The sequence below is a fragment of the Alosa sapidissima genome, chromosome 9, assembly GCF_018492685.1.
Source record: "Alosa sapidissima isolate fAloSap1 chromosome 9, fAloSap1.pri, whole genome shotgun sequence".
Lineage (NCBI taxonomy): Eukaryota > Metazoa > Chordata > Actinopteri > Clupeiformes > Clupeidae > Alosa > Alosa sapidissima.
In genome coordinates, this window is record NC_055965.1 from 35794191 (window position 1) to 35820123 (window position 25933).

At 41.7% G+C, this 25933-nt stretch overlaps 1 protein-coding gene across 2 annotated transcripts; it reads right to left on the bottom strand.

The window, feature by feature from the left end:
- Positions 1 to 6677: 6677 nt before the first annotated feature.
- LOC121718894 (prostasin-like) lies at positions 6678 to 25422 on the bottom strand. Of its 2 annotated transcripts, none has more exons than XM_042104309.1 (12): positions 25060 to 25422; positions 22139 to 22159; positions 20843 to 21005; positions 20450 to 20712; positions 19581 to 19726; positions 14534 to 14899; positions 11690 to 11754; positions 11237 to 11406; positions 9735 to 9850; positions 9333 to 9397; positions 7125 to 7252; positions 6678 to 7003 (listed from the first exon to the last, which is right to left on the bottom strand). In XM_042104309.1, exons 1-12 carry the CDS (start codon positions 25112 to 25114, stop codon positions 6903 to 6905), a joined length of 1659 nt encoding a protein of 552 aa, XP_041960243.1. In that variant the 5' UTR covers positions 25115 to 25422; the 3' UTR covers positions 6678 to 6902. The 2 variants fall into 2 exon arrangements, with proteins under 2 accessions (XP_041960243.1, XP_041960242.1); XM_042104308.1 differs by having other exon boundaries at positions 20450 to 20718; positions 25060 to 25421.
- Positions 25423 to 25933: the final 511 nt, after the last annotated feature.

A 25933-nucleotide genomic window follows, 5' to 3' on the forward strand; every position in this document is an offset into this window, starting at 1 on the left:
CAGTGCACAAGACACACACACACACACACACAGCAGTGCACAAGACACACATACACACACACACACACACACAGCAGTGCACAAGACACACACACACACAGCAGTGCACAAGACACACACACACACACACACACACACAGCAGTGCACAAGACACACACACACACACACACACACAGCAGTGCACAAGACACACACACACACACACACACACAGCAGTGCACAAGACACACACACACACACACACACACACACACAATTCCTCAATTCCAACAGTCTGTGGTGCATTTAAAACAGAGTTAATAACTCACACACACACACACAGCAGTGCACAAGACACACACACACACACACACACACACAATTCCTCAATTCCAACAGTCTGTGGTGCATTTAAAACAGAGTTGATAACTCACACACACACACACACACAGCAGTGCACAAGACACACACACACACACAATTCCTCAATTCCAACAGTCTGTGGTGCATTTAAAACAGAGTTAATAACTCACACACACACACACACAGCAGTGCACAAGACACACACACACACACACACACACACACAGCAGTGCACAAGACACACACACACACACACACACACACACAATTCCTCAATTCCAACAGTCTGTGGTGCATTTAAAACAGAGTTAATAACTCACACACACACACAGCAGTGCACAAGACACACACACACACACAGCAGTGCACAACACACACACACACACAGCAGTGCACAAGACACACACACACACACACACACAGCAGTGCACAAGACACACACACACACACACAGCAGTGCACAAGACACACACACACACACACACACACACACACAGCAGTGCACAAGACACACACACACACACACACAGCAGTGCACAAGACACACACACACACACACAGCAGTGCCTCAATTCCAACAGTCTATGGTGCATTTAAAACAGAGTTAATAACTCACACACACACACACACAGCAGTGCACAAGACACACACACACACAGCAGTGCACAAGACACACACACACACACAGCAGTGCACAAGACACACACACACACACACACACACACAGCAGTGCACAAGACACACACACACACACACACACACAGCAGTGCACAAGACACACACACACACACACACACACACAGCAGTGCCTCAATTCCAACAGTCTGTGGTGCATTTAAAACAGAGTTAATAACTCACACACACACACACAGCAGTGCACAAGACACACACACACACACACACAGCAGTCTGTGGTGCATTTAAAACAGAGTTAATAACTTTAAACAAAACATGAGGTTTGTGAGAGTTTGACAGGACAATATCAGAGAAATATTTTCTTTTAGCCTCTTTCACAACGGATTGGTAATGACGCCAGCAATCCCTGTTGAAATGACACTTGTAATTTGTCCTTTTTCCATTTTCTCTCAACTCTTCGGCAATTCTGTCTGGCAGCACGGGTTGTTTCATTTAGCCAGGGCTCCGCCTCTGACTTAGTTTTATGCCGTCTAGTCTTTAATGGAGCCGCAATGTCTATGGCAGTTTGACAGGTGTCGAGAACCCATGAGTTCAGAGCCTCAGTATCATACCCAGATGCAGGCAATACACAGTTTTGACTGAAGGCAGTGGTGAAGCGAGCAGCAGTGGAAGGGTTAATAACCCGACATCTACGAGTAGCAGCAGCGCGAGGTTTGGCTGCTTGACAGCAAACAGTAGCTTCAAACAGTACAGGCATATGGTCAGAGAAAAATGTATCACAGATCTCCAGATTGTCAACAGGCAGACCGTAAGATAACACAAGATCAAGTGTGTGACCACGTTCATGTGTAGGCCCAATTACACACTGTACAAGATTAAACGAGTCGATAATGTTTAAAAATTCTCGTGCCTATGGGTTCTCAGGGCAACACACATGAATATTACAATCTCCCACAATAAGGACTCGGTCATATTTAGGCATAATATCCGCTAAGAACATAGAAAAGTCAGAAATAAAGTCTCTGTTATATTTGGGAGGCCGATAAACCACCACACACAACACCGTGTGAGAAAGACCCAGCTCAAACAGACTTAGTTCAAAGCTAGTGGTCGATGGTAGCGATAACTGTTTGCATGCTATGGTTTATATATTGCCTTGCACTATATTTATATCTTAAATATCAGACTGTACTGATATTGCACTATTTCCTCTCTTCAATTGTTATTTCTATATTTTTATATTGCATATTGTATCATTCCTGTGCCAGTTGAGGTGTCCACGACCATGGCAACCTTGACAGGGACAAGGTGTCGTGGCAGATATTCAGACTCGGGCCAGAAATTAAGTCCAAACATCTTGCCTACAACGTAACAAAAATACACCATTATAAGTGCTGAAGTCAAAAACTTGTCCCAAAAAGAAGGCGCAAAGGTCCGGCAGAGTTCCGTGCAAAAATTCCTTTAATGACTACATAGCGCAAAGCCTGAGTGGATCGCACGATCGCACTCCCGAACAAAGGTAGAACTCTCTTACTTATACCCCTCCAAAATGCTGACACAACACTACCCCGAACAAACTTTTCACCTTAAATTTACGGAAAATTCAGGGGTGTACGGTATAGAATGATCACAGGTCATACATTGTGCATGGGTTAAATATCATTCGCCCCCCTGCACTCTCCTACTGGTTGTTATGAGTAGAGCTCGCCCTGTGTACGCGTTATCTTGCAGCTTCAAGGCCGACTTTGGTTTCTTCAAAAGGCCCAGGCTAAGGCAGCATGAGACACAGTGCAACAAAATGAGACACAGGGCAGCAAAAAGAGACATAGGGATACAGAGCGCACGTAGGGGGAATTCTGGTAGAATAGCTTCAGTATGTTAATAGTATTAGTTAAACTTGTTATTTAAAATGTTATAAAAGTATTATAGTTAGGAATAACTTCAGTGTATTACTTGATTATGATTAAGGTTATATGAATACATGCTTTACAGTTTCAAACTCGTTCTCTCATCATGATGTCTACAACCCATAGGATAATTTTATACAACAAAGGGGTGGACATTATTCTTTCCATTACAGTATTTTTAATATTTCTTACTGACCTTTCTGTTTTTATTCTTTATATGTTAAGAGAGTGTTTGTTTTTTTTTACACAATTTTACACAACGTCCCAACTTTTTCTGATTTGGTGTAGTACCATGTGTCATTCTGTTACGAAATCCAACCAACAATTTCAGGCAAATTGGATCACACAACATAAAAGAGTGATAACAGGTCATATTTTAACGTTTTCCTTTTGTTCACTATGTTGACGAAAGTGATTATAACATATAGCAACAAAACCCATTAGCAAACGGAAAAGCCTATAGGACAAAAAAAGGAAACACAAAGGAAGACCTCATGCGTACTTGCTGGGATGTTCAACACACGGTTCGCAAAACAGGCAACTTCCGGGTCAACTAAATAACTACCCTCTACTGAACCTAAACTAAAAACTTGCAGAAAGTAACCACCAAGGTAAAACTAAAATAGAAATATTAACAAAGTTAAGGTGAAGTAGTTGTTAAGTAATATTAAGGAAGTAACAACAGAAGGTGCAGGAGTGCCAGCGTCTGTCTACACCGAGGCGCAAGAGAGAGACTCCATCTTGAAAACCAGACGGGCTTTATACGAGTTGGCTGGCCCCAGTAATGAAGGAGAACCAGTCAGCAAGCAGTAAGCTCACCAGGCTCCACCTACAGGAAGCGACAGGAGACAGTGCAGGGTAGGAGCAAGGCAAATGGCAAAAGCGTCATCATCGGCATAGCGATCATAAAACAAAAGCGTTATCATCGGCATAGCGATCATAAAACAAAAGCGTTATCATCGGCATAGCGATCATAAAACAAAAGCAGCACTAACCCAGCACCATGTAGCACATTCATACATACAGTAAATACACTTATTTGGCTACATTGTTGGCCCTGAGGCAAAACAACGATTTGGATTTAATTTATGTATCTATGATACAACATTGGCACTTTGTACACTAAATGCCCATACACTGAGTTGCTTTCACATTGATTTTGAAGTGCCTACCCCATATACCATATAAAAACCTATAAAAATGACAGTAAAACAGAACCTCCCCTTTTTTAAAGGTGCTATAAGCGATGCAGAGTCTCTTTCTGTTGACGTTCAAACAAAACAGAGAGCTAGCTCGCTAGTCCCTCTCTCTCCCTCCTGTGCAATTGAAACTCATCTCGTTGGTGATTTGCTGGAACAGTTTCTTATGATTTTATGGTCCAGGCTGGATCAAGTTGTTCTTGGGCTGTCTACAGAGACCGCATCTTTTTACAGTGTATTCAGGGCATAGGCAGCTAGTGGATGGTGAGGTGATGTTTGCTGTATGTGACAAAAAATGTTTTAGCTTAATATTTAAAACATTCAAGCCCATTATATGTGGAGAGTTCTAATAATGGTACAACATTAATAAAGTATGTAAAGAAAAAAAATTGATACCAAATGCGTACAAAAACAAATTTATGTGACCCTTAATGTCATTCTTTTTGTACTTTTTTCCCAAACCTAGAGCCTTGTAGAAAATCGATGAGTGCTGTACACACTTTTAATGGTTCAGTCATAATGAGAGCATGTTTGTCTTTCACCATACAACATTTGGGCTGTTTATGAATATACTTTTAATTATATTAATGCCCAAACATTGCTTACCAGACAATGTGATTTTCAGGCTGTAAAACTGAAGTAATTTCAAGGGCTGAAAATAATATAAAGACATAAGATTTGAAACCCACACTTGATATAGACAAGATTGGAACAAAATCTGAGACGGTGCGGTGCAGCAACAACCTTATCTGATTTGGCACGGAATGACCCAGGTGGCCTTGGGTGTTGGCATTTCTGTGGAAAAAACAACACAAAACCTGATAGGTAGGTTTATTCATAACCCACTGTGATGTCCAGGTCCCAACACAAAACCTGATAGGTAGGTTTATTCATAACCCACGGCGATGTCCAGGTCCCATTTCGGTAAATGTTTTCATGCAGGCAGGGTGTGGTATATGGATAATGTAAGGGTAATACCCTGTATGTCTGTGTTTTTAGGCAATTGAAAAATAAAAAGATACCTGCACACTGTTCTATAAGCTCCCAGAGTGGTTTATTAACAACGTTTCGACCAGAGGTCTTCGTCAGGTATCAAGGAGATGAGTGGGTGGGTGGAGATATATATGGACAAAATACTGGGTAATGCCCCATGTCCACCAATCAGTCTGTCCTATCTATTAATGCATCAGACAATTGAAAGCAAATGGCCTATATGGCCTACATCAGCCCACCAAGTGTTACAGTTGCATCAATTCAGTCCTTTGCATAGGTCATTCATTATACATAAGACTGAAAAATACACCCAATCCATCACATCTGTATAAGTGCCACATTAGTGGGGTCATTTTTGAGATACACTGTTGGTTCCGTTAGCGCCTGCTCTAAGCTAACCGATATTCGATCAAGAGAAAAAAGCTTCTGAGCAACTCTCCGTTGGCTTGTGAGCTCGAAAAATTAAACTTCTATCAGGCCAATCAAATCGTGTATAGAGTCGTTAGGCGGGCTTAACATAATGATTGATGGCAGAGTTGCAACGGTTTGGCTTGAATTCCCTGCTACTTGAAAACAAAGAAGATGGATGTTGCTGTTGGCCAACAGTGTGACACGAGTTAAGCTTTTTTTAAGTTGGCAAAAGTTTGAACTAGCCAACTAGCTCCGCTGGTGGGAAAGCGCATGGGACTTAGCGCTGTCCTATTGCGTGCAGAGGGAATTTGAAAGACAACCGATTATCCCGCCCCTCGGACTGAGCACTGCGAACGGTGAGTGCCCAGACCCTACATTTTAATGTGGGTCTGGCTCGTCAGGCTAGGTGCAAAGGACCCTAGGGTGAAATTACTCCAAACCATTGCTTTAATTGTGTGTGTGTGTGTCCATGCGAATCTGTGCCGTTGAGTGTGGTGATGGTGAAACTGAGGTTTCCACTGAGGAAACTGAGGTTTCCATCCACTTGTATAGCTTTTTAAGCTAGCTAGCTAGCTCAGTTCTAATTAAATTATTAATTCCATGTCCTAAAGAATGATTAATTGGTATCATACATGATTAGACAATAATACAGTAAACACAATGTTTAGCTGCACTTACTGCTTGTTAAGAGAGAAAGTTTATTTGGTGACATTAGTATAGGGCTCTGGCCTACTTATGCAGACCAGAACTGTCCCGTTTTGCTCCCATAGTAACGAATTATGATGCTCTGTCTTGCTAGTAATCAAGGATCTTTGGTATTATTGTTTCCAGCAGGTATCCAAAATGCGGCCACAAGAAAAAGTAAAAGTGGCTCGGGAATCATCTATGCTAATCTAGATAGATAGATACTTTATTGATCCCCAAGGGGAAATTTTAGTAAAACTCGTCAGTCATGCTGTCTACAGCTGGATACTTATCTACGAGAACGCAGGAGACAGATGAGAAATATTGTGGACCAGAGCCGTATATTGCCATCTCGTGACACGAGATCTCATCAGATTTTTGTCTTTGACGAGAATATCGTGGTATGTTTGTGTCGCGACATCTTACGAGAAATCGTGGCCCCCGAGATCTCGTCACATCCCTACTCTACACACATCCCGCAACTTCCTGACACGGACAACAAGGTTCAGCCCAAATAGTAATTTATTGAATAAAAGCATTACCGATCATTACCGAAAAAGAAAACATCTAACGAGAGATAGAAAAGTATAAGACAAGAGAGAGAGATACAAGAGAAGGTAGAGAGATATAAGAGAGAGATAGAGAGATTTGAGAGTGCAAGAGCAAATCTAATAGCCTGAGGAGGGCGCAGGGGGTCATAGCAGATTGGACACTTTGATGATTGACAGGTCATTGAGCTAACCACTGCAGCTGCACCAGTAGAGAGATGACCACCAGGCTCCAGGAGCTGAAGACGCTGGCCACACTGCTGACTACACCTGGGAGCAGAGCTGATGATGAAGAACAGAAGAGAGTTAGTTATGTATGTGTGTGTGTGTGTGTGTGTGTGTGTGTGTGTGTGTGTGTGTGTGTTTGTTTGTGTGTGTGTGTGTGTGTAGGGGGCGCCCTAACCAGTGATGGTGAAACTGAGTTCTCCACTCTGGGCTGCACGGAGCAATGTGTTGTAGATGGCCGTACTGCTGGGAAGGATCCCATTGGCTGTGAAGGTCAGATCTGTCTCATGGACGATTGAGCCTTGCCTGACCAATCAAACAAAACATCACACCATGTCATCGTCATGTCACAGAGATCAGTCTACACAAACAGGACATTAGCTACAGGGATAACATATCTATTAGTTAACACTACAGGACATCAGCTACAGGGATAACATATCTATTAGTTAACACTACAGGACATCAGCTACAGGGACCACATATCTATTAGTTAACACTACAAGACATCAACACCAGGCAAGCCTGATGCTTTTTCTCTACGAAACTCCCCCTAGCGTCTGTACGTGTGGATACGTGTGCGAGCCCTCGCTCGGTCTGAAGCTCTTTTCCTTTTCTTTGCATCTTCTGTCAAGATGTCAAGAAGAACTGCTTCTTCGCCGGCTCTGCCATTATACACACGTTTGCAACAATCGCTAGCGTTTCGTTAGCCTGCCTCTGTGCTGTGGATGCAGGATGTAAACTGATCCTACTTCTCGCAATGTCTGAGACTTTGTGAGACTGAAGGTTGGCGGGCAAGGGCGTCGTAGTGGGGGGACAAGTGGGAATAAATTACCCGGGCCCCAAGTGGGGGAGGGCCCCTAAGGAGTTGAATTTTATTTAATAAATAATTTCCTTAATTTAAAGATCTTAATAAATATTGTTAACTAATATAGATGCAAATATTTCGGGTAAATGCATCAGTTGATTGATGTATTAAATTGTGTCCAAGCCAACATTGTTTGAGGGCAGGCACCCTCTCCCTTGCACGAAATGGTTCAGTCCGCCTTCCCCAGCTAGGCGCATTTTTGAAGTAACGTTCATTCTGCCGAAGCGGCAATGCAGACTTTCACGGTGTGAAGATGTCTAAGTCTAAGAAAGCTAAATCCGGTTCCCAGAAAAGAAAAGAGAGGCAAGAAAGGGAGAAAAAAAGAAATGAGGGAAAACAAGTGTTAACAGCCTTCTTTCCCAAGAAAGGTGAGCCCAATGTGAAAGCAATAGTCTACAAATGAAATGAACTCCTGAAGGTTACAAAACACTTCAATACCACCGCAAATCCGCGATTATCAGTGCTAAAACAGCATTAACACAAAATTAGAAATAACATGATGCCTGATTTATAGCCTACCACAACATTTCAATAGCCTACTAATTCAAAAATTATTATGAGCTAATAGCTTAACTTAGTAGGCTCAATGTTATATAGGTTCATGAGGAAAGGCTGTCAAATTAGTAGCAAAGCTAACTTGTGAAACGCATCACACTCAGTTAGCTATAGATAGCTGTTCTCTCAGCTTCTGAGCAACTGTTCAGTTTTTCATTCATTTCATGTTCTAGCTTTTAAACATTCTTCAAATAAAACAGAAATTCAGTGAAGTCTTGGGTAATAAGATTGTTTTCTGTTATACAGTACATATAAGAGTTGTTAGATTAATTCAATGTGTGATTAGATAGTAGTTGTGAACCTCATGCTTCATGCTTACAGCCGGTGGTTGGTTAGTTGGTTGGTTGGGGGGGGGGGCATGGCCACCACTTGTGCATAGGGCCAAGAATTTGGTGCTACGCCCCTGTCGGCGGGTACGATACACTGAACTTGCAAGCAAAATATTCTTTCTACAGGCAGTAGGGGTGGGTCTTCAATCACCCTGTAATGAGTCATTTAACCATATACTGACTTACGAAGATGATTAATTAACACAAAACTGTTGCCTGGTGTCCCTTTAACAATACAGGACATCAGCTACAGGGATAACATATAAATTAGTTAACAAGCCTGTCAAGTTAGACAGACAGGACATATTAAAATGATGGTTTGTTTTGTTCATATCAAAACTAATTGTTGATATTTGTATATACTATACTATATTGATTGTTGATCATTTTGGTATTATTGTTCTATAACAATATTATACACAAATAAAATGAGTTTGATAGCCACCTGAAGGATTTGGCATTGAGTCTTATAATAGTCTTATAATAATAACATGAGTTTGATAGCCACCTGAAGGATTTGGCATTGAGTCTTATAATAGTCTTATAAAAATAAAATGAGTTTGATAGCCACCTGAAGGATTTGGCATTGAGTCTTATAATAGTCTTATAATAATAAAGTGAGTTTGATAGCCACCTGAAGGATTTGACATTGAGGCTGATGAAGAGTGGGGTGAAGTCTTCAATGAAGAAGGGCTCCAGCTGAAGAGGAGAAGCACACACATTTAATAATCAGTCATTTAATATTCAGTCATTTAATATTTGGGCATTTAATATTCGGTCATTTAATACTCCGTATTTAGTAATAAGTTATCAAATCAAATGATCATGTTATTTGTGACATGCATGGTTTGTGTACACATGTGTGTGTGTGTAAGGAGTCCTCATTGAATGAATGATGTGTGTGTGTGTGTGTATGTTACATTACATTACATTACATTACATTTGGCTGACGCTTTTTTAACCAAAGCGACTAACAACATGGTAAACAGTATGTGTGTGTGTGTGTGTGTTGTGTGTGTGTGTGTGTGTTGCTGACCTGTCGTTTGATGAGTGAAGCTCGGTCCTTAAACGCGTTGGAGCTGGAGTTAGACAAGGCCGTGTTGAATGTCTCACTGGTGGCAAACTGGAAATTGGATGCGGTCCTTGGAGCACCTGTAGGTACGGGAACAGACATTAGGGTTTACAGCAGGGTTTCCGTTGTCCGGTAATTACCGGACATTGGCTGGAAAAAAAATCAAATGTCCGACAAAATTAAATCTCTCCGGTCAAATTGTCCGATTGAAATTGGCTAATAATCCCGTCCCCCTAACGCAATCTGAATTTGAGAATAAGCCTAAAATGTAAGCCTATATTAAAACAAGAATACGTCCTCTGGCTATGTTTTTAAATTAACAGGCTCTACCGTTTGAAAGTTATTAAACAACACGCATAGCGATGCTGCATTTCAAATAGGAAGCGCACGCTTAAAACGTCCATGTTAAGCAACGAACAAATGAGTGAGACGGTTCAAACATGGCCAGCTAGGCCCAGGCAGACTAGCCTTAAAAGTTTTTTTCAGAGGCCAGACGTGATGGATGATGATACATTTGTAACGTCTGAAGCCTCAGATGTCCGGTCAGCTCCACCACCACCAGATAAAAAGCAGAAGTGTTGGGCGTATCTGTCGGAATCAGTGACATTGGAAGTTGGAGTTGCGGGGGGTGCGACCACACAGAGACACCGGGACATGCAACTGTGTTCTGTACCCAAAGCATACAGTATGCTTTCTCTGTCTATGATCTACAGGGTTAGCGCCTCCTCAACGAGGAGACTGCTGGTCCACAGATAATTTCCGGCACAATCAAATGGTATCATTGAACCGCGGACTGAATGAAAAAGAAAATAAACATTTCCCAGAATAGGAAATATTTCTTAGTTTATTGTTATCAAATAAAGAGGCATAGCCTTAGGGGTGAGAGTGCTCATTCTTGTGTGTGCGCATCTGTACAAGTTAAACAGTTGAACCACTGGACATAACGTGGGTAGCAGCAACAAACAACGTAGCCTATTTAAAACAACGAACGAAGCAGATTCTTGCTGTCCATGAAAACATAGATACTGGCTAGATCTTGTTAGGCATGTTTAAGTTAGGCTAATGAACATGTTGCATTCTATACGGCCTGATTATGTCATTCTTTAAGCTACATAGCCTGTCTTCAGTTTTCCTCAACTTGACTAATTAAGAAGCGATAATAGGATATTTGACCGGCATATCATCAAAATGTCCGGAAAATGAAACCTCTACCAGCCACTTTTTTCTAGCGGAAACTCTGGTTTACAGTCAAGTCTCACCACTCTGCAGCCATCTTGGTGACGACTTCAGGCATTTATCTTGAGCAGCAATTTCGGAAAATTACGTCAATCACAATACAATACAATACAATAATGTGGTTGGTTACTTACATTATGCGGTTGGTTACTTACATTACAGGAAGGGCTGGGGAAGTATGTATGCATGTGTGTGTGTGTGTGTGTGTGTGTGTGTGTGTGAGTACTCACTGATGACCCTAATGGAGTCCACGTCGACAGGCAGTGTGTAATTGGAGGCGGGGTCACTCACAGCCTCCTTCAGGGTATTCACAATGTCCATTCTATCTGGTACCGACTCAATAGAGTACTCGTTGAAGACCAGCTCAATGCCCATCTCCATGCGGTTACGAGAACTCTGCCTGCAACGCACACACACACATGACACATGACACACACAATCACACAATGCGCTTCATCACAGTTACATTACTTCACACTATCCAGGATCAGACCTCACCAGACACACTCACACACACAAACACATTCACACACAAGCACATGCTCTCACTCACACACACAAACACACTCACACACAAGCACACGCTCTCACTCACACTCACAAACACACACTCACACACACACACACACACACACAAGCTCACAAACACACTCACACTCACACACATAAACCAGAGTGCATACCAGAAGGCCACCACAATGGTCCTCACAAACAGTGTTCCATACTGGGTCCGGTAGACGGCGTCACACTACAAAGTCACAGGGAAAGTGTTAAGTTCTGTTAGCAGCAACTTGCTAACCTGACTCCGCCAGATGGATTGCTTTGTATTTGCCCCACATATCCATCTGGGAACTTTCCGTTGGAGAACGTTTGGGAAGGGGCGAAAATATTGGTTAGCTGATTGGATAAACCATTTGTCTATCACCACCTATGTTGGTGATAGACGGGCCAAATCAACCAGATCAGATCAACGAAGCGTTCTTCTAATGCCATCTTTTGACATACAAGTTCGGTAAGTAGCTAACGTTAACGTTTTTAAACTTACCATTTGTATGTGACATGTTAACCTCATCAATGACAATTCCCATCAAATTTTCATGGTAGGCTACACTTCTGAAGAAAGCAGATTCCTTCTTGTTAGGTAACTAAGATTCAGATACCAAACACTAACTGGAATTGGCCGTGCGGAGGATGTCTGTGTCCTTCATTCCTCCCAGCTACATTTCAGACTCCTAGCTTCCTAGCTTCCCCAGGAATACTCGAATATTCGGATAAAATTTCAGCGATAGCTATGCTCATCTCATCCGCGGAAGTCGCCATGTTGTTTAGATTGAAGAGTAGCTTCTCGTTGCGTCACACCTAAACTTACCTCAAAACCAACGCTGATTGGACATTTGTTTGGTGAACTGCTCCAAATTTTCTCTAGCGGAGAGACGCCAGACTGATCTGCGAGTGAAAATCTGAAGCTCTCGAGATCAGGATGGTCTCACGAGGCTAGCAACTTACAGTACTTGTATCATGTCACGCATTCTGTGAAATAATTTCTTTCAGGATCTTAAAGAAGCACTATGCAACAATTTTAGCAAAAATGACCTTAATTATGCAGGTTGAGAGTCGTTCTGATGGTTCTACAAAACTTTCTGGGTCGTTTGGTGGGTGCTTCGTCTCCCCCATCACTTCTCCACGGAAAAATCGAATATGCAACTTTCGGAAATCCAGATGTGAGCGGAACTATCCAATCGCACCTCGAAAATGTAGTCAGATTGTAGTTTCGAAGAAGACTGCAAAACGGACACCGACTTGGCTTTGTTGCTGTTGAAATTGTAAGTAGCCGACCCTTGGATGAACTTTGTTTTTGTAATGTGGTTTGATAGTCTCTTGAACAATGTGTTTGCTTGACCATTTTATTGTGAGCGCTGTATGTGTTTATCTTGGTTTCTTGTTGGCTAGCTCGCTCTTGAATTAATTTCCCCTTGGGGATCAATAAAGTATCAATCTATCTATTTATCTATCTAGCTAGCTAGTGGGGGGTTAGCGTAGCAGTCACTTGCTACCGAAGCTGCAGGGGGAGCTGTGTCGTGAAAAATGCGAGCCCAAATCCAGCAAAAACCCAGAAACAGCAAAGGAATAACCAGACCTGCATAGTGCTTCTTTAACCAATTAATCTAAAAACGTTTGTTTGCATTGAATATTATTCCACACTATGCTATCGACTCACCAGTTCCTTGTCAAACAAATTTGTTTGCAGCAGTGAAGCTGAGTTTGTTGTTAACATAACGTAAACGTTTCTTCAGTTAGGAGCAGGACTTGTTTTATTTTGCATAGGCAAAAGCTAGCCTAATGCATGAAAACCTTGAGGGAGCTGCAGCTGTTAGCATCAGCACAGTCATATTAACACAGCAGGGCACACTAGCCCAGTGAAGTGTAAAATCCCCAGAAAGTTTCAAACCAAGCTTGCGCTGATATGATGCACAAACTTTCCCAGGTTCATCTGTCTGAATCTCAAGCTCTTCAGCCTAGCATAATGCTGTATTCACAGCATGGTGAATGGCAAACGATGACAAAATGCTGTTCATGTTCAAGTTCATAGCCTGGTTATTTATCGAAGGACTATGGCACGTTTTATATTTTATTATGATCACATGGGGTTACTGTGTAGGTAATACTACGGTTAACTTAACATGCCCATCAGGCTACACTGGACAGATGTTAGAAAACTTTTAAACTTTTTTTTTTACTCTCCCGAGACGCTAGGCTACTTAAGGTAATTCGCTAATTAGCTCAGATCAGTGAAGAACTACTAGAGAAAACGCTGGGGATAAAACTCAAACAAGTTAATGTTAGACTTAGACTAGCTGTGTAACAGTTTCTCGTTGCAAAATAAAAATTTCACTGGAGCTCCATGCACTTTTGTAGGCTACACGCAGTCTCAAAAACACTGTTTACAGCTCTTCGAGTCACTGTACGAAGTAATTTTTTTTTATATAAAAATAGGCCTACACTTATGGGGTGGGTGCTATTGTGTTTTCTAAAGAATCTCCCGTCTTGCTTTTGTATAAAAATTAATATTTAGTGACACATACGTAAAAGGGAGAAAAAAAGGTCACCTTCTGTTATTTAGCAGGCTACGATATAAGGTCTGGAATTTAATTTAATATTGTTGTAATGGTAGGATAACTACACAGTTTACACAATAATTACACTATGTTATAAATATTGTATCAATGCAATTATTGGCTGTCAATTATTCAAAATCGTGGCTCTGTCTCTCATTGAACAGTAGCCTATTTAATGCATTCTAATCCATTGTCAATCACTTCCGGGAACTTTTTGAAGTTTACATGAACCACGTGACCTTAACGAATTTTGAACACCCATTGTCGCAACTCTACCTTTATATGGCTCTGATCTGAACCAATCAACTACATTCTACAAAATATCTGGACAAATCAGCTACATTCTATAGAAGATCTGCTCCAATCAGTTACTTTCTACAGAAGATGTGGACCAATCCGCTAGCAACTCACCACAGCAACGACCTGAGCAGCCTGCTGTTGGAATTCTTGGCTCTGTGGGTTGCTTAGCGCCTCAGTGTAAACGATGGTGAGGACAACCTGCAGCACAACAGTCGGGGCTGGCCGAGTGGGTTGAGTTGTAGTGGTTGCCGTGGTAGTTGTGGTAAAACAGAAGCTGTTGTCAGCATCTGCCCCACTGGAGGTGAACTGGACAAAGCCTGGTTGATTAGTGCTGATCTGGGAGTTGATCCAGCTCTCGTAACGGGACACCCTGGTGAAGACTGCAGGTTCATCACATGATTGGAATCCAAAGCTAACAACACCGGACTGGATCCACACAGAGACCTGTTTGCTCACCATCGGTCCGCCAGAGTCTCCCTAGAATATTGATTAATTGCTGGTGTCACATGATTAGGAATATTGTATTGCATTGTATTCATTTATGCAAAGAAAACCCCTAAATCCCCCTTACTGTTCCTTTAATGCAGGGGTGTCCAAACTACGGCCTGCAGCCCGCCAGGCACTTTAATCTGGCCCGCCTAGCATTTATTAGTTTATTTTATTACACGGCTCTTCATAGTGCTGCAGAATGCTCCATTCACTTGAATGGGCCTTCCCAACGTTCGGCGGTCTGCTAATTCTGAATAACAGACCGTTGCTAAGTATAACAGACGGCTGTCAAGGAAAATGGGCTTTGTGCTTCAAAGTCAATTCTTTCATATCACTACGCAAGGATTGGAACTTCATTCAAAAGTGAAAGCAAACGGTTGATCAGCTGTGTTCTAAAGAATGTTTGATTCAAGTTCAGCGTGTGTTGCGAACTATTTGTTTCTCAGCAAAAGCCATGATGAAACGGTAACAAATAGGCTATAGCCTAGGCTATGTAGGCTAAAGAGTCATCTCGTGGGGAGTTTATTGTGTCGTTTTGGTAAGTAGCCGTGTAATAAGCGGGATAATGTATAGAACGCCGGTCATTGTCGGGAGATAGGTCCCTTCAGGGCGGAACAAGACCCCTCCGCTGCGTGACGGGGTCCCGTTCGCCCTGTCGGGACCTATCTCCCGACAATGACCGGCGTTCTATACATTATCCCTTACATAGATCCGGCCCGCCACGCACTTTAATCCGGCCTGTCGAGCATTTAATTAGGTTATCATAGGCCGCTTGCTATTTTTTTCCAGCGACAGACGACGTTGTGAGTAGGCTAACTTTAGGCTATTGCAAACTGCTTTACACTCTTCTTGTAGAGCGATTACAATGTCTATGTCAAAACAGCTTGTTACGTCGAGATACATAGTATCTCCTTTGCAGCAGATCTAACTACGTTATGCTACTCCATTTAATTGGGAACGCATTTGAGCGTGCATGCACGAGAGGGAGAGAGCGCGGCATGTTCCAGCTGGCTTGTCATTGTTGATCATTGAGATCTACTTTTTAAATAAGAAACTTTTAAAAGGAAATCGCGATGTCAACAGTAGTTCCCACTACTGACCACTTATAAACTGTGAGAGGGCATGAGCCATAGGCACTGCACTAGCCATAGGCTATATATGACTGGAGCTAGCAAAATAGTCTTAAAGTGACAGTGCACCATTTATAAATGAATTAAACAACATCAAATTAACAGTATTTCTTAAGAAATTAATTTTCTACAACAAAATTACTTTGTCATTTAAATCAGCGGTCCCCAACCACCGGGCCGCGGGACATTCCTAACCGGGCCGTAGCCTACAACAAGAGTTTAAAAAAAAAATGCATGCAAACTAAATAAACTTACTTTAATTCGCAATAATGTCACATTCACAATAATACCCACTGACGATGGTGAGCCAGATACCTCAAAGAAAATAAGGGGTCATTCAATACGAAATATGACGAGTCATATTTAAAATATGGTTTCGCAGAGACCGGTAACTCGCATGCACCAAGTCCTTTATGTGTGGTATTTGACGATAAGTTGTCAAACGAAGCAATGAAACCATCAAAGCTAATTCGACATCTAGAGTCCAAGCATCCTACACTTAAAGACAAACCCCTTGAGTTCTTTGAGCGTAAGAAACGCGAGCAAGAAGGACAAAAAACTAGTGCGTAAAGCAACCACATCGGTGAACGTGGCTGCGCTAAAAGCCTCATAGTGGCTAGTCGGATTGCTAAATCTAAGAAGCCCTTTACTATTGGGGAAGAGTTAATTCTGCCTGCTGGTAAAGGCATGTGCAATGAACTCCTTGGGGAGGCTGCAGCTAAAAAAATAGCTCAGGTACCGCTTTCTGCAAGCACTGTCCATAGGCGAATTGATGATATGTCAGAGGATATTGAGGCACAGTTGTTAGAGAGGGTGAATGGGCACCGTGGTACGCTATCCAAGTTGGTTGGTTGCAGGTCACTGGCCAGAGTGTTTGAGTTGCGAGAGCCGCTGCAGAGATTTCTTACAGAAAAAAAGTCACCGTTAGCTGCATATTTTACTGATGAGGGCTGGGTTTCAAAACTCGCTTACCTGTGTGACATATTCGGGTTGCTTAATGACCTCAACCTGTCACTGCAGGGGAGAATGACGACTGTCTTTAAACTGGCAGATAAAGTCGCTGCATTTAAAGCCAAGCTTGATTTGTGGGTACGACGAGTGGATCGGGGTGTATTTGATATGTTCCAAACAGTAGTGGGGGTTTTGGGAGAGACTGAGGCAGGGCCCTTTCTCTCGCAGCTGGTGCGTGATCACCTTGTTGCGCTTTCAAATGAGTTTGAGCGTTACTTCCCATCCTCCAAAGATCCACGGCAAACCAATGAGTGGGTCCGCAACCCATTTGTCAATATCCCGAATAGTCCTAACTTGTCAGCGCAGGAGGAAGAGCAGTTGATCGAAATTGCAAATGACGGTGGTCTTAAGAGTGTGTAGGCTATGAGGAAACCTCTCTGGTGGGTTTTTGAATGAAAACCAAAGCAGAATATCCCGAGATAGCCGTAAAAGCGCTGAAAACGTTGCTACCATTTCCCACCACGTATCTATGCGAGGCCGGTTTTTTCGGCAATGACTGCAACTAAGACCAAATTGCGCAATCGACTGGACATTTCAAACACACTGAGGGTGTCACTGTCTTCCATCACCCCCAGATGGAACCTTCTTGTTGCAGGGAAACAAGCACAGGGCTCCCACTGATTATATTCGTAATGCACGTTTAGTTCCCATATTTTGTTACCATATTTTGTTAAGCATGTTCACACATGATAGATGTAGCTTCAAGTTGTCAATTTTCATAGTTCATATTGTTCAATTTTCACTTCTTCAAGTTCACGTTTTTCGAGTTCGTTACCTTCACTGTTCATACATAACTGGAGCTAGTTCTTTTCAAGTAATGCATGCACAACACGGAACGTGGAACATGGAATCCCCGAACCCCCCCCCCCCCCCCCCCACATCGGTCCCTGAAAAAGAAATGGGAATCAAACCGGTCCGTGGTACATGAAAGGTTGGGGACCCCTGATTTAAATGATATAAAATGTTATATATATTTTATATATATATATATATATATATATATATATATATATATATATATATATACATTATTTTTTGTTGTGTGGCCCGCTATGGAATGTTTTTTGTGACAAAAATAAATAAATAAATTAAATATGAAATCAATAAATGAAATATGAAATAAATAATTAAAAGTTGAAATAAATAAATGAAAGATTAAATAAATAAATAAAAAGTTAAATAAATAAATAAAATGTGAAATAAATAAATAAATGATTAAATGTAAAAAACATATATACATTGACATTTACATTTACATTCCATATGCACGGTTATGCAATGTGCCATGAAATAAATAAATACGTCAGTCACCCATCAAGGCGGGACCTAACCACTGATTGCTGCCTGAAATAACAGGAAGTGATCCAGCTCTGAGTCAGACTGTACTGGCTTGCTACCTGTGAACCACACTGGACTAAGGACATAGCTCAGACTTGTATCATAACTCACGAAACATACAACAACAAGGATTTCATACTTTTGGGAAGATATCAGGCGTGAAAGTGTTCTGTCATTTGATGGGTCTGTTTGCTGTGTCTGAGGGTTGATAGACATGCTATGTGCACATCTAGACAGTTAGCACAAGCGTTAGCTAGTTATCGACATCTACAGAAAGCAAACTTATATCTATGGCAAACGACTTTGCTATTGCTTCTATTTATAGTAGGGTGCCCAGACGTCCCAGTTAACTTCACTTGAGCTGAATTCACCTCATTTGTTATATGATACATAAACAATAAAGCTTGAGATGCCCATGCCGTGAACTCTTATTATGTGACTGTCAGTACAGGCTTGCTACATTGCCCAAGCAGTGTCCACAACTTTCCAGAGACTTTTTAGTTCTCAATATGAGGGTATAACTCAGCAGCCGACAAGGATTTTTGACAGCACTAGATGCTATGCTTTTACGTCCTGATAACTCACAGCCAAGAGTTAGCAACATAGAACACAATCTTTCTGAATGAAAATGCCTAGGTTATGGCTGTTAGCAGTAGCACTAGCTTTTAGCTTCTATCAATGACTTTATTCTGATCAGCCAGTCATGCTCACAAAGTTTGATTTTTTTTTTTCAGGCAGCAACCAATCAGCGGCTAGGTCCCGCCTTGATGGGTGACTGAGGTATTTATTTATTTCATGGCACATTGCAAGACCGTGCATATGGAATGTAAATGTCAATGTCAATGTATATATGTTTTTTACATTTAATCATTTATTTATTTATGTATTTAACATTTTTTTTATTTATTTAACTATTTATTTAATCTTTTATTTGTTTATGTCATATTTCATTTATGTATTTCAACTTTTAATTATTTATTTCATATTTAATTTATTGATTTCATATTTCATTTATTTATTTAATTTTGGCACAAAAAACATTCCACAGCACGCCGCCCAATTTTCAAAACCCAATGTGGCCCTTGAGTCAAAAAGTTTCGACACCCCTGCTTTAATGCCTAAATTATTACACCCCTGCTTTAATGCCTAAATTATTACAAACATGGTGATTCTTGTAAACATGCTCTCACATTACAGGGGCCTTTCCTTCGTAGACCAGCACAGATCATGTTGTATGTGATATCGGCATTTAAGATTCTATAGATACAGCCACACTGCCTGTTCCCCAGCACAGGAACCTCAACTTCCTGTAGAGTCCCAGGAAATGGAAGGGATTCTGGGAGTGACATAGACACAACACACTCAAGATGAGGAGAGGGCAGGGTTGTGCAAAATTTTGAAATTAATTAAGAATGACTGAATGAATGAATGGAATTTGAATTGAGGTCAAAAACAGGATCTAGAATTACAATACGAATGTGAATTAAAGGAAGTAGAATTGAAATTCGGTGTTTAACAATGCTTTACAGTATGTCAGATATGACTACATTACATGTTCTATACATTATTTGTTTGAACTACAGTAAGTGTACACATTACATTACATTAAAGGCTCTATTCAACGGATAATTAAGTTTGATTTATTGTAATTTTCTGAAACATGATGGAACAAGACTCCATTTATAATGGGTATAACAATGAATTACATGTATAACAATGAAACACATTCTTTATGTGTGGCTGTCAAATTTCTTTGACTTGCCATGAATTTAACTTTTTCTTTTCACTTAGCTAGCTTCAGTTAACACCCGAATCTCCTTATATCAGCAAAGATGGCAGCTTTGGTTCTTTTGTGTAGGCAAACTTCAGAGGTCTATTCAATTTACTGTGGGTGGAACATGAATTGAATAGAGACCAATTCTAAAATGTGGAATTTTGCACAAGCCTGGGAGAGGGAATATGATCCCACTGACCGCAATAATTCGAAAAATGACGGTCCAATTCTGAATGATGTAATGTAGATGCATGTCCTGTCCAATGTTATCACACATTTGTTTACCTCCGTCACCGACGTAACCCCAGCCAGTGACCCAGCTGTTGGTGCCGGTGCTGAATTCACTCCCACTGGCAGCCAGACAAACAGGACTGACGTAGTCGGTGAAGTTGACTGGGGTACTGAGACGAAGCAGAGCGATGTCGTTATTGGTGTCTCTGTCGTAACTGGGATGGCTGATGATCTGGCTTAAACGGCGGCTTACGCTGTTGGCGTTGCTGCCTTTCAGGTTCTCAAGACCCAACACAACAGTCAGGCCACTGGGGATTCTGAAACTATGACAACCAAAAGTTTGCTGAGGTCAGTCTGAAACCATGACAACCGATAGACTACAGAGGTCAGAGCTGTAACCAAATGACTGCTGTTAGACCTGACACCAGGACCATTAACAGCTCTTACCTGCTAAAGCAATGAGCTGCCGTTAAGACCCATTCATTGTTGATGAGGGAGCCTCCACAGAAATGTCTGCCTGACTGCTGAAGACTGGCCTGCCAGGGCCAATTTCCTGCAGGAGCATCCTGACCCCCAACTATCCTGGTGTTGAGTGGAGGTCTACCACACACTGGGGAAGGAGATGTCACAGTTATTACCTTTTAGCTCTTTAGCGATCTCCAAAGCCTTCAGCTGTATGACGGTAATCAGCATTCCCTCATTACGTGTTTCAGTCACATCATATCCACTCTGCCATCAATCTGTTGGAAACGGCCGCTTTTAGCACCACAGATTTTGATGACGACTGCATTTTTAAGACAGTCTTTCTGGGCTCGCCATCGCATTAATCACCATATGATTTTAAAATTGCCATCATAGCTCCTTCTCAATCATTGGAACCACTACTTTTGAACCACTTTGTTTGAGATGATCTCTTGGTCTCTCCATCATTCAAGCTTGTGCCACTGTTGTGAAGGACAGCTCACTTAATTCAAAACACAACATAATTACGACTTTAAATCTCATAATTATGACTTTAAATCTCATAATTTTGACTTAATATCTCATAATTACGACTTTAAATCTCATAAGTATGACTTTAAATCTCATAATTTTGACTTAATATCTCATAATTACGACTTTAAATCTCATAATTTTGACTTAGTATCTGGCAGGTTTTTTTTTTCAAGTGGCGTAAACGGGCTTCGATAGTAACTGTAGGATGATTTGTAGCTGTAAAATGGATCCGTACCTGTAGAAAAGATGTGTAAGTGTATTTTTGGAATATCGACAATTACTTGTACAGATCATTTTTACATTTACAATTTACATAATTTACATTTTTACATTTACATAATTTCTACAGCTTCAAAACGTGATACACATGTACACAATATTTGAGTCTAATATTCTTCCATATGAAGGGACTTAGGGCAGCCGTGGCCTACTGGTTAGCGCTTCGGACTTGTAACCGGAGGGTTGCCGGTTCGAACCCCGACCGGTAGGCCACGGCTGAAGTGCCCTTGAGCAAGGCACCTAACCCCTCACTGCTCCCCGAGCGCCGCTGTTGATGCAGGCAGCTCACTGCGCCGGGATTAGTGTGTGCTTCACTTCACTGTGTACTGAGTGTGTTTCACTAATTCACGGATTGGGATAAATGCAGAGACCAAATTTCCCTCACGGGATCAAAAGAGTATATATACTTATACTTATGACAGGTTGATAAAGAAATGAGGGTGATCAGGTAAACCTTTTGATACTCACCATTTAGTTGCCCCCAGGATCCTGTTAACAGAGAGAGAGAGAGACAGAAGAGAGAGAGAGAGTGAGACAGAGGAGATAGACAGATAGTCACTAGTTGGCCAGTACTTAACTCAGTGTTACAGCTAGTGACATTAAATTCACTTTCTATATGTTGCTAGAATTGCACCCAAATCAAATACATGTACAGTAATATAACTAAATATGTTGAAGTTTTCAAAAAACAACTTTTTATAATTAGAAAATTAAAAGAAAGTGGTGAGTGGTTTATACAACCGATGTAAAGCATATCACTTTTATTGGGTCTGTCACTATAAAAAATCAAAGACTGGTTTGGGTTCTTTCTGGATTTAAATGGCATTCAGGAGGCCAGGTCACCTTGATTTTGAACTTGCCCTCTGTGGGTATGACCAAAGCGAGAATGGAAGAATGCGCGTAACTTAAAAGTGCGTAACTGAAGCGTGTAAAAAAAGGGCTTACGGTGATTTACGCACTAATGGGAGAATTTGCCCCTAAGTGAATTAATTTCCACACTTGGAGATCCAGTTCTGCCAGGCTTTAATGAACTCATAAAAATTCACACATACACACACACACATACACACACTGACATAAATGGCTGAATAATGAGAAACATCTCATTAATATTCCTGGATCTGACTCACGGAAATGGCTCAAGGAAGCAGTAACAAAAAAAAATTTTCTCTCACGCACAAACACACACACTCACACACACACACAGTAGTCATGCATCTCATTACTGGTGCCAGTAAGGAGGACAATGCATCCTTTTGCTTCCACGAGACATGGGATTCCTGGAATGTCATTGATTTTTTATGAAGTCTATTCCAGACATGGGCAGTCATGGAATATCAGGGAATTGTGATATAGTTGTTTACAATGTACTTGCCAAAATACATATATTTCACATAATTGGTGCATATCTGGTTAATAGCTTTACTGCTTGCTTGAGTGGTTGTGATTAGCCCAACTTAGTTTTTTCAATGTAAACCTTGTGAAAAATCACTATGAGACTTATTCCCCTTAAATGATTGAAAGGTACCAATTGACCAAAATTAGGGGGGTCTGGCTCAAAGACTAACAGGGACAAACACATACAATCATAACACATAATGAGGTGCATTTTATGTTTCTCCTCACACCATTTTACACAAAACTCCCACTTTCCCCCTGATCCTCCCATAAATAAACTAGTTCAAAGCCTTGCTGGGAACACATACAACTATACTGATACAACTATACTGATGCTGGGAACACATACAACTATACTGATACAACTATACTGATGCTGGGAACACATACTGTACAACTATGCTGATACAACTATAATGATGCTGGGAACACATACTGTACAACTATACTGATACAACTATAATGATGCTGGGAACACATACTGTACAACTATACTGATACAACTATAATGATGCTGGGAACACATACTGTACAACTATACTGATACAACTATAATGATGCTGGGAACACATACTGTACAACTATATTGATACAACTATAATGATGCTGGGAACACATACAACTATACTGATACAACTATACTGATGCACATTTTATGCTTCTCTTCCCACCAGAGTCCACTGTTCCTCCTAAAGAGTAGAGTGATCTGGTCCTCCTAAAGAGCAGAGTGATCTGGTCCTAAAGAGCAGAGTGATCTGGTCCTAAAGAGTAGAGTGATCTGTTCCCTCCTGAGTGATCTGGTCCTAAAGAGCAGAGGGATCTGTCCCCTCCTGAGTGATCTGGTCCTAAAGAGCAGAGTGATCTGGTCCTCCTAAAGAGCAGAGGGATCTGTCCCCTCCTGAGTGATCTGGTCCTAAAGAGCAGAGTGATCTGGTCCTAAAGAGCAGAGTGATCAGGTCCTAAAGAGTAGAGTGATCTGGTCCTCCTAAAGAGCAGAGGGATCTGGTCCTAAAGAGCAGAGTGATCTGGTCCTAAAGAGCAGAGTGATCAGGTCCTAAAGAGTAGAGTGATCTGGTCCTAAAGAGCAGAGTGATCTGGTCCTCCTAAAGAGCAGAGTGATCTGGTCCTAAAGAGTAGAGTGATCTGGTCCTCCTAAAGAGCAGAGTGATCAGGTCCTAAAGAGCAGAGTGATCTGTCCCCTCCTGAGTGATCTGGTCCTAAAGAGCAGAGTGATCTGGTCCTAAAGAGCAGAGTGATCTGGTCCTAAAGAGTAGAGTGATCTGTTCCCTCCTGAGTGATCTGGTCCTAAAGAGCAGAGGGATCTGTCCCCTCCTGAGTGATCTGGTCCTAAAGAGCAGAGTGATCTGGTCCTAAAGAGCAGAGTGATCTGGTCCTCCTAAAGAGCAGAGGGATCTGTCCCCTCCTGAGTGATCTGGTCCTAAAGAGCAGAGTGATCTGGTCCTAAAGAGCAGAGTGATCAGGTCCTAAAGAGTAGAGTGATCTGGTCCTAAAGAGCAGAGTGATCTGGTCCTCCTAAAGAGTAGAGTGATCTGGTCCTCCTAAAGAGTAGAGTGATCTGGTCCTCCTAAAGAGCAGAGTGATCTGGTCCTAAAGAGTAGAGTGATCTGGTCCTAAAGAGCAGAGTGATCTGTCCCCTCCTGAGTGATCTGGTCCTAAAGAGCAGAGTGATCTGTCCCCTCCTGAGTGATCTGGTCCTAAAGAGCAGAGTGATCTGGTCCTAAAGAGCAGAGTGATCAGGTCCTAAAGAGTAGAGTGATCTGTCCCCTCCTAAGTGATCTGGTCCTAAAGAGCAGAGTGATCAGGTCCTAAAGAGCAGAGTGATCTGTCCTTCCTGAAGAGCTGGACAGAGTGATCTGGCCCTCCTAAGAAAAGTTTTAGTGGCCGCGGTTATACACTCAAACGTATAATGTATTAATTTACACACACACGCACACACAGACACACACACATGCACATAGTGGGGAACTCACCCTTTAGCAGGGTGCAGACCACCGTACCAAACCACAGCCAGCCACTGAAAGACATGATCCAGCCTCTTACGGTTCCTTTTGTCTTTGTGAACGTTCCCTCCTACGGTTCCCACTTTCTGAGTTAATATTCTGTTCAGCCACACGATTCTATCCAGTTCTGCCCTGAGGTTCTGTCAGTCTCATATATGGTTCTGAGGTTCTCTCTGTGCTTCACAGGGTTCCTTCCTTGTCTGTGGTGTTCTCTCAGTCTCATATATGGTTCTATGGTTCTATCTGCTCCTGTCACCCAGGTGTGACTGACTGTCTGTCGCTAAACAAAACCTCTACATTTCAGGTACATTCTGTAAGTTGCCCCTCCTTCATACACCTGTGATGTGATGAGGGTGTGTGTGTGTGTGTCCATTGTCAATCATGCCTGGCTGACACAACTCTCTGTGCCTGTGTGTGTCAGTGTGTGTGCATGCTGGCATGATTGGGTAGGTGTTTTTTATCATGTTTTGTCATTTTGTCTGTGTGTCGCCAAACACAGAGAGTGAAATGTCATGGGCATCAGTAGACCTGTTTTACTGGAGCGTGTGCCTGGCCTCCTGTGCAATCTATTTATCTCTCTCTCTCTCTCTCTTTCTTTCTCACACACACACACACACACACACACTAAGACCAACCCACCCACTCAACCACATAGTTACTCGTTCGCCCACACTTAAAAGTTTGCCTGTTTTTGGTAGAACTTTGGAACAACTTTGACTGTGATGTGTATGTGTCCTCCAAAGCTGATGTGACACTTTGGAATGGAATGGAACACTTTGGAATGGAATAGAACACTTTTCTGAGCAGTGTTGCTGGGCAGCGTTCCTGTATTGTTGTTCTGGCA

Coding starts and splice junctions, on each gene's coding strand:
- LOC121718894 (XM_042104308.1), bottom strand. CDS start 25,114: ATGTCTTTCAGTGGCTGGCTGTGGTTTGGTACGGTGGTCTGCACCCTG. Junction 14,900..19,580: donor GAAGGAAAGGCCCCTGTAAT/GTGAGAGCATGT, acceptor TCAATATTCTAG/GGAGACTCTGGCGGACCGAT. Junction 11,407..11,689: donor ACCATTGTGGTGGCCTTCTG/GTATGCACTCTG, acceptor TGTGCGTTGCAG/GCAGAGTTCTCGTAACCGCA.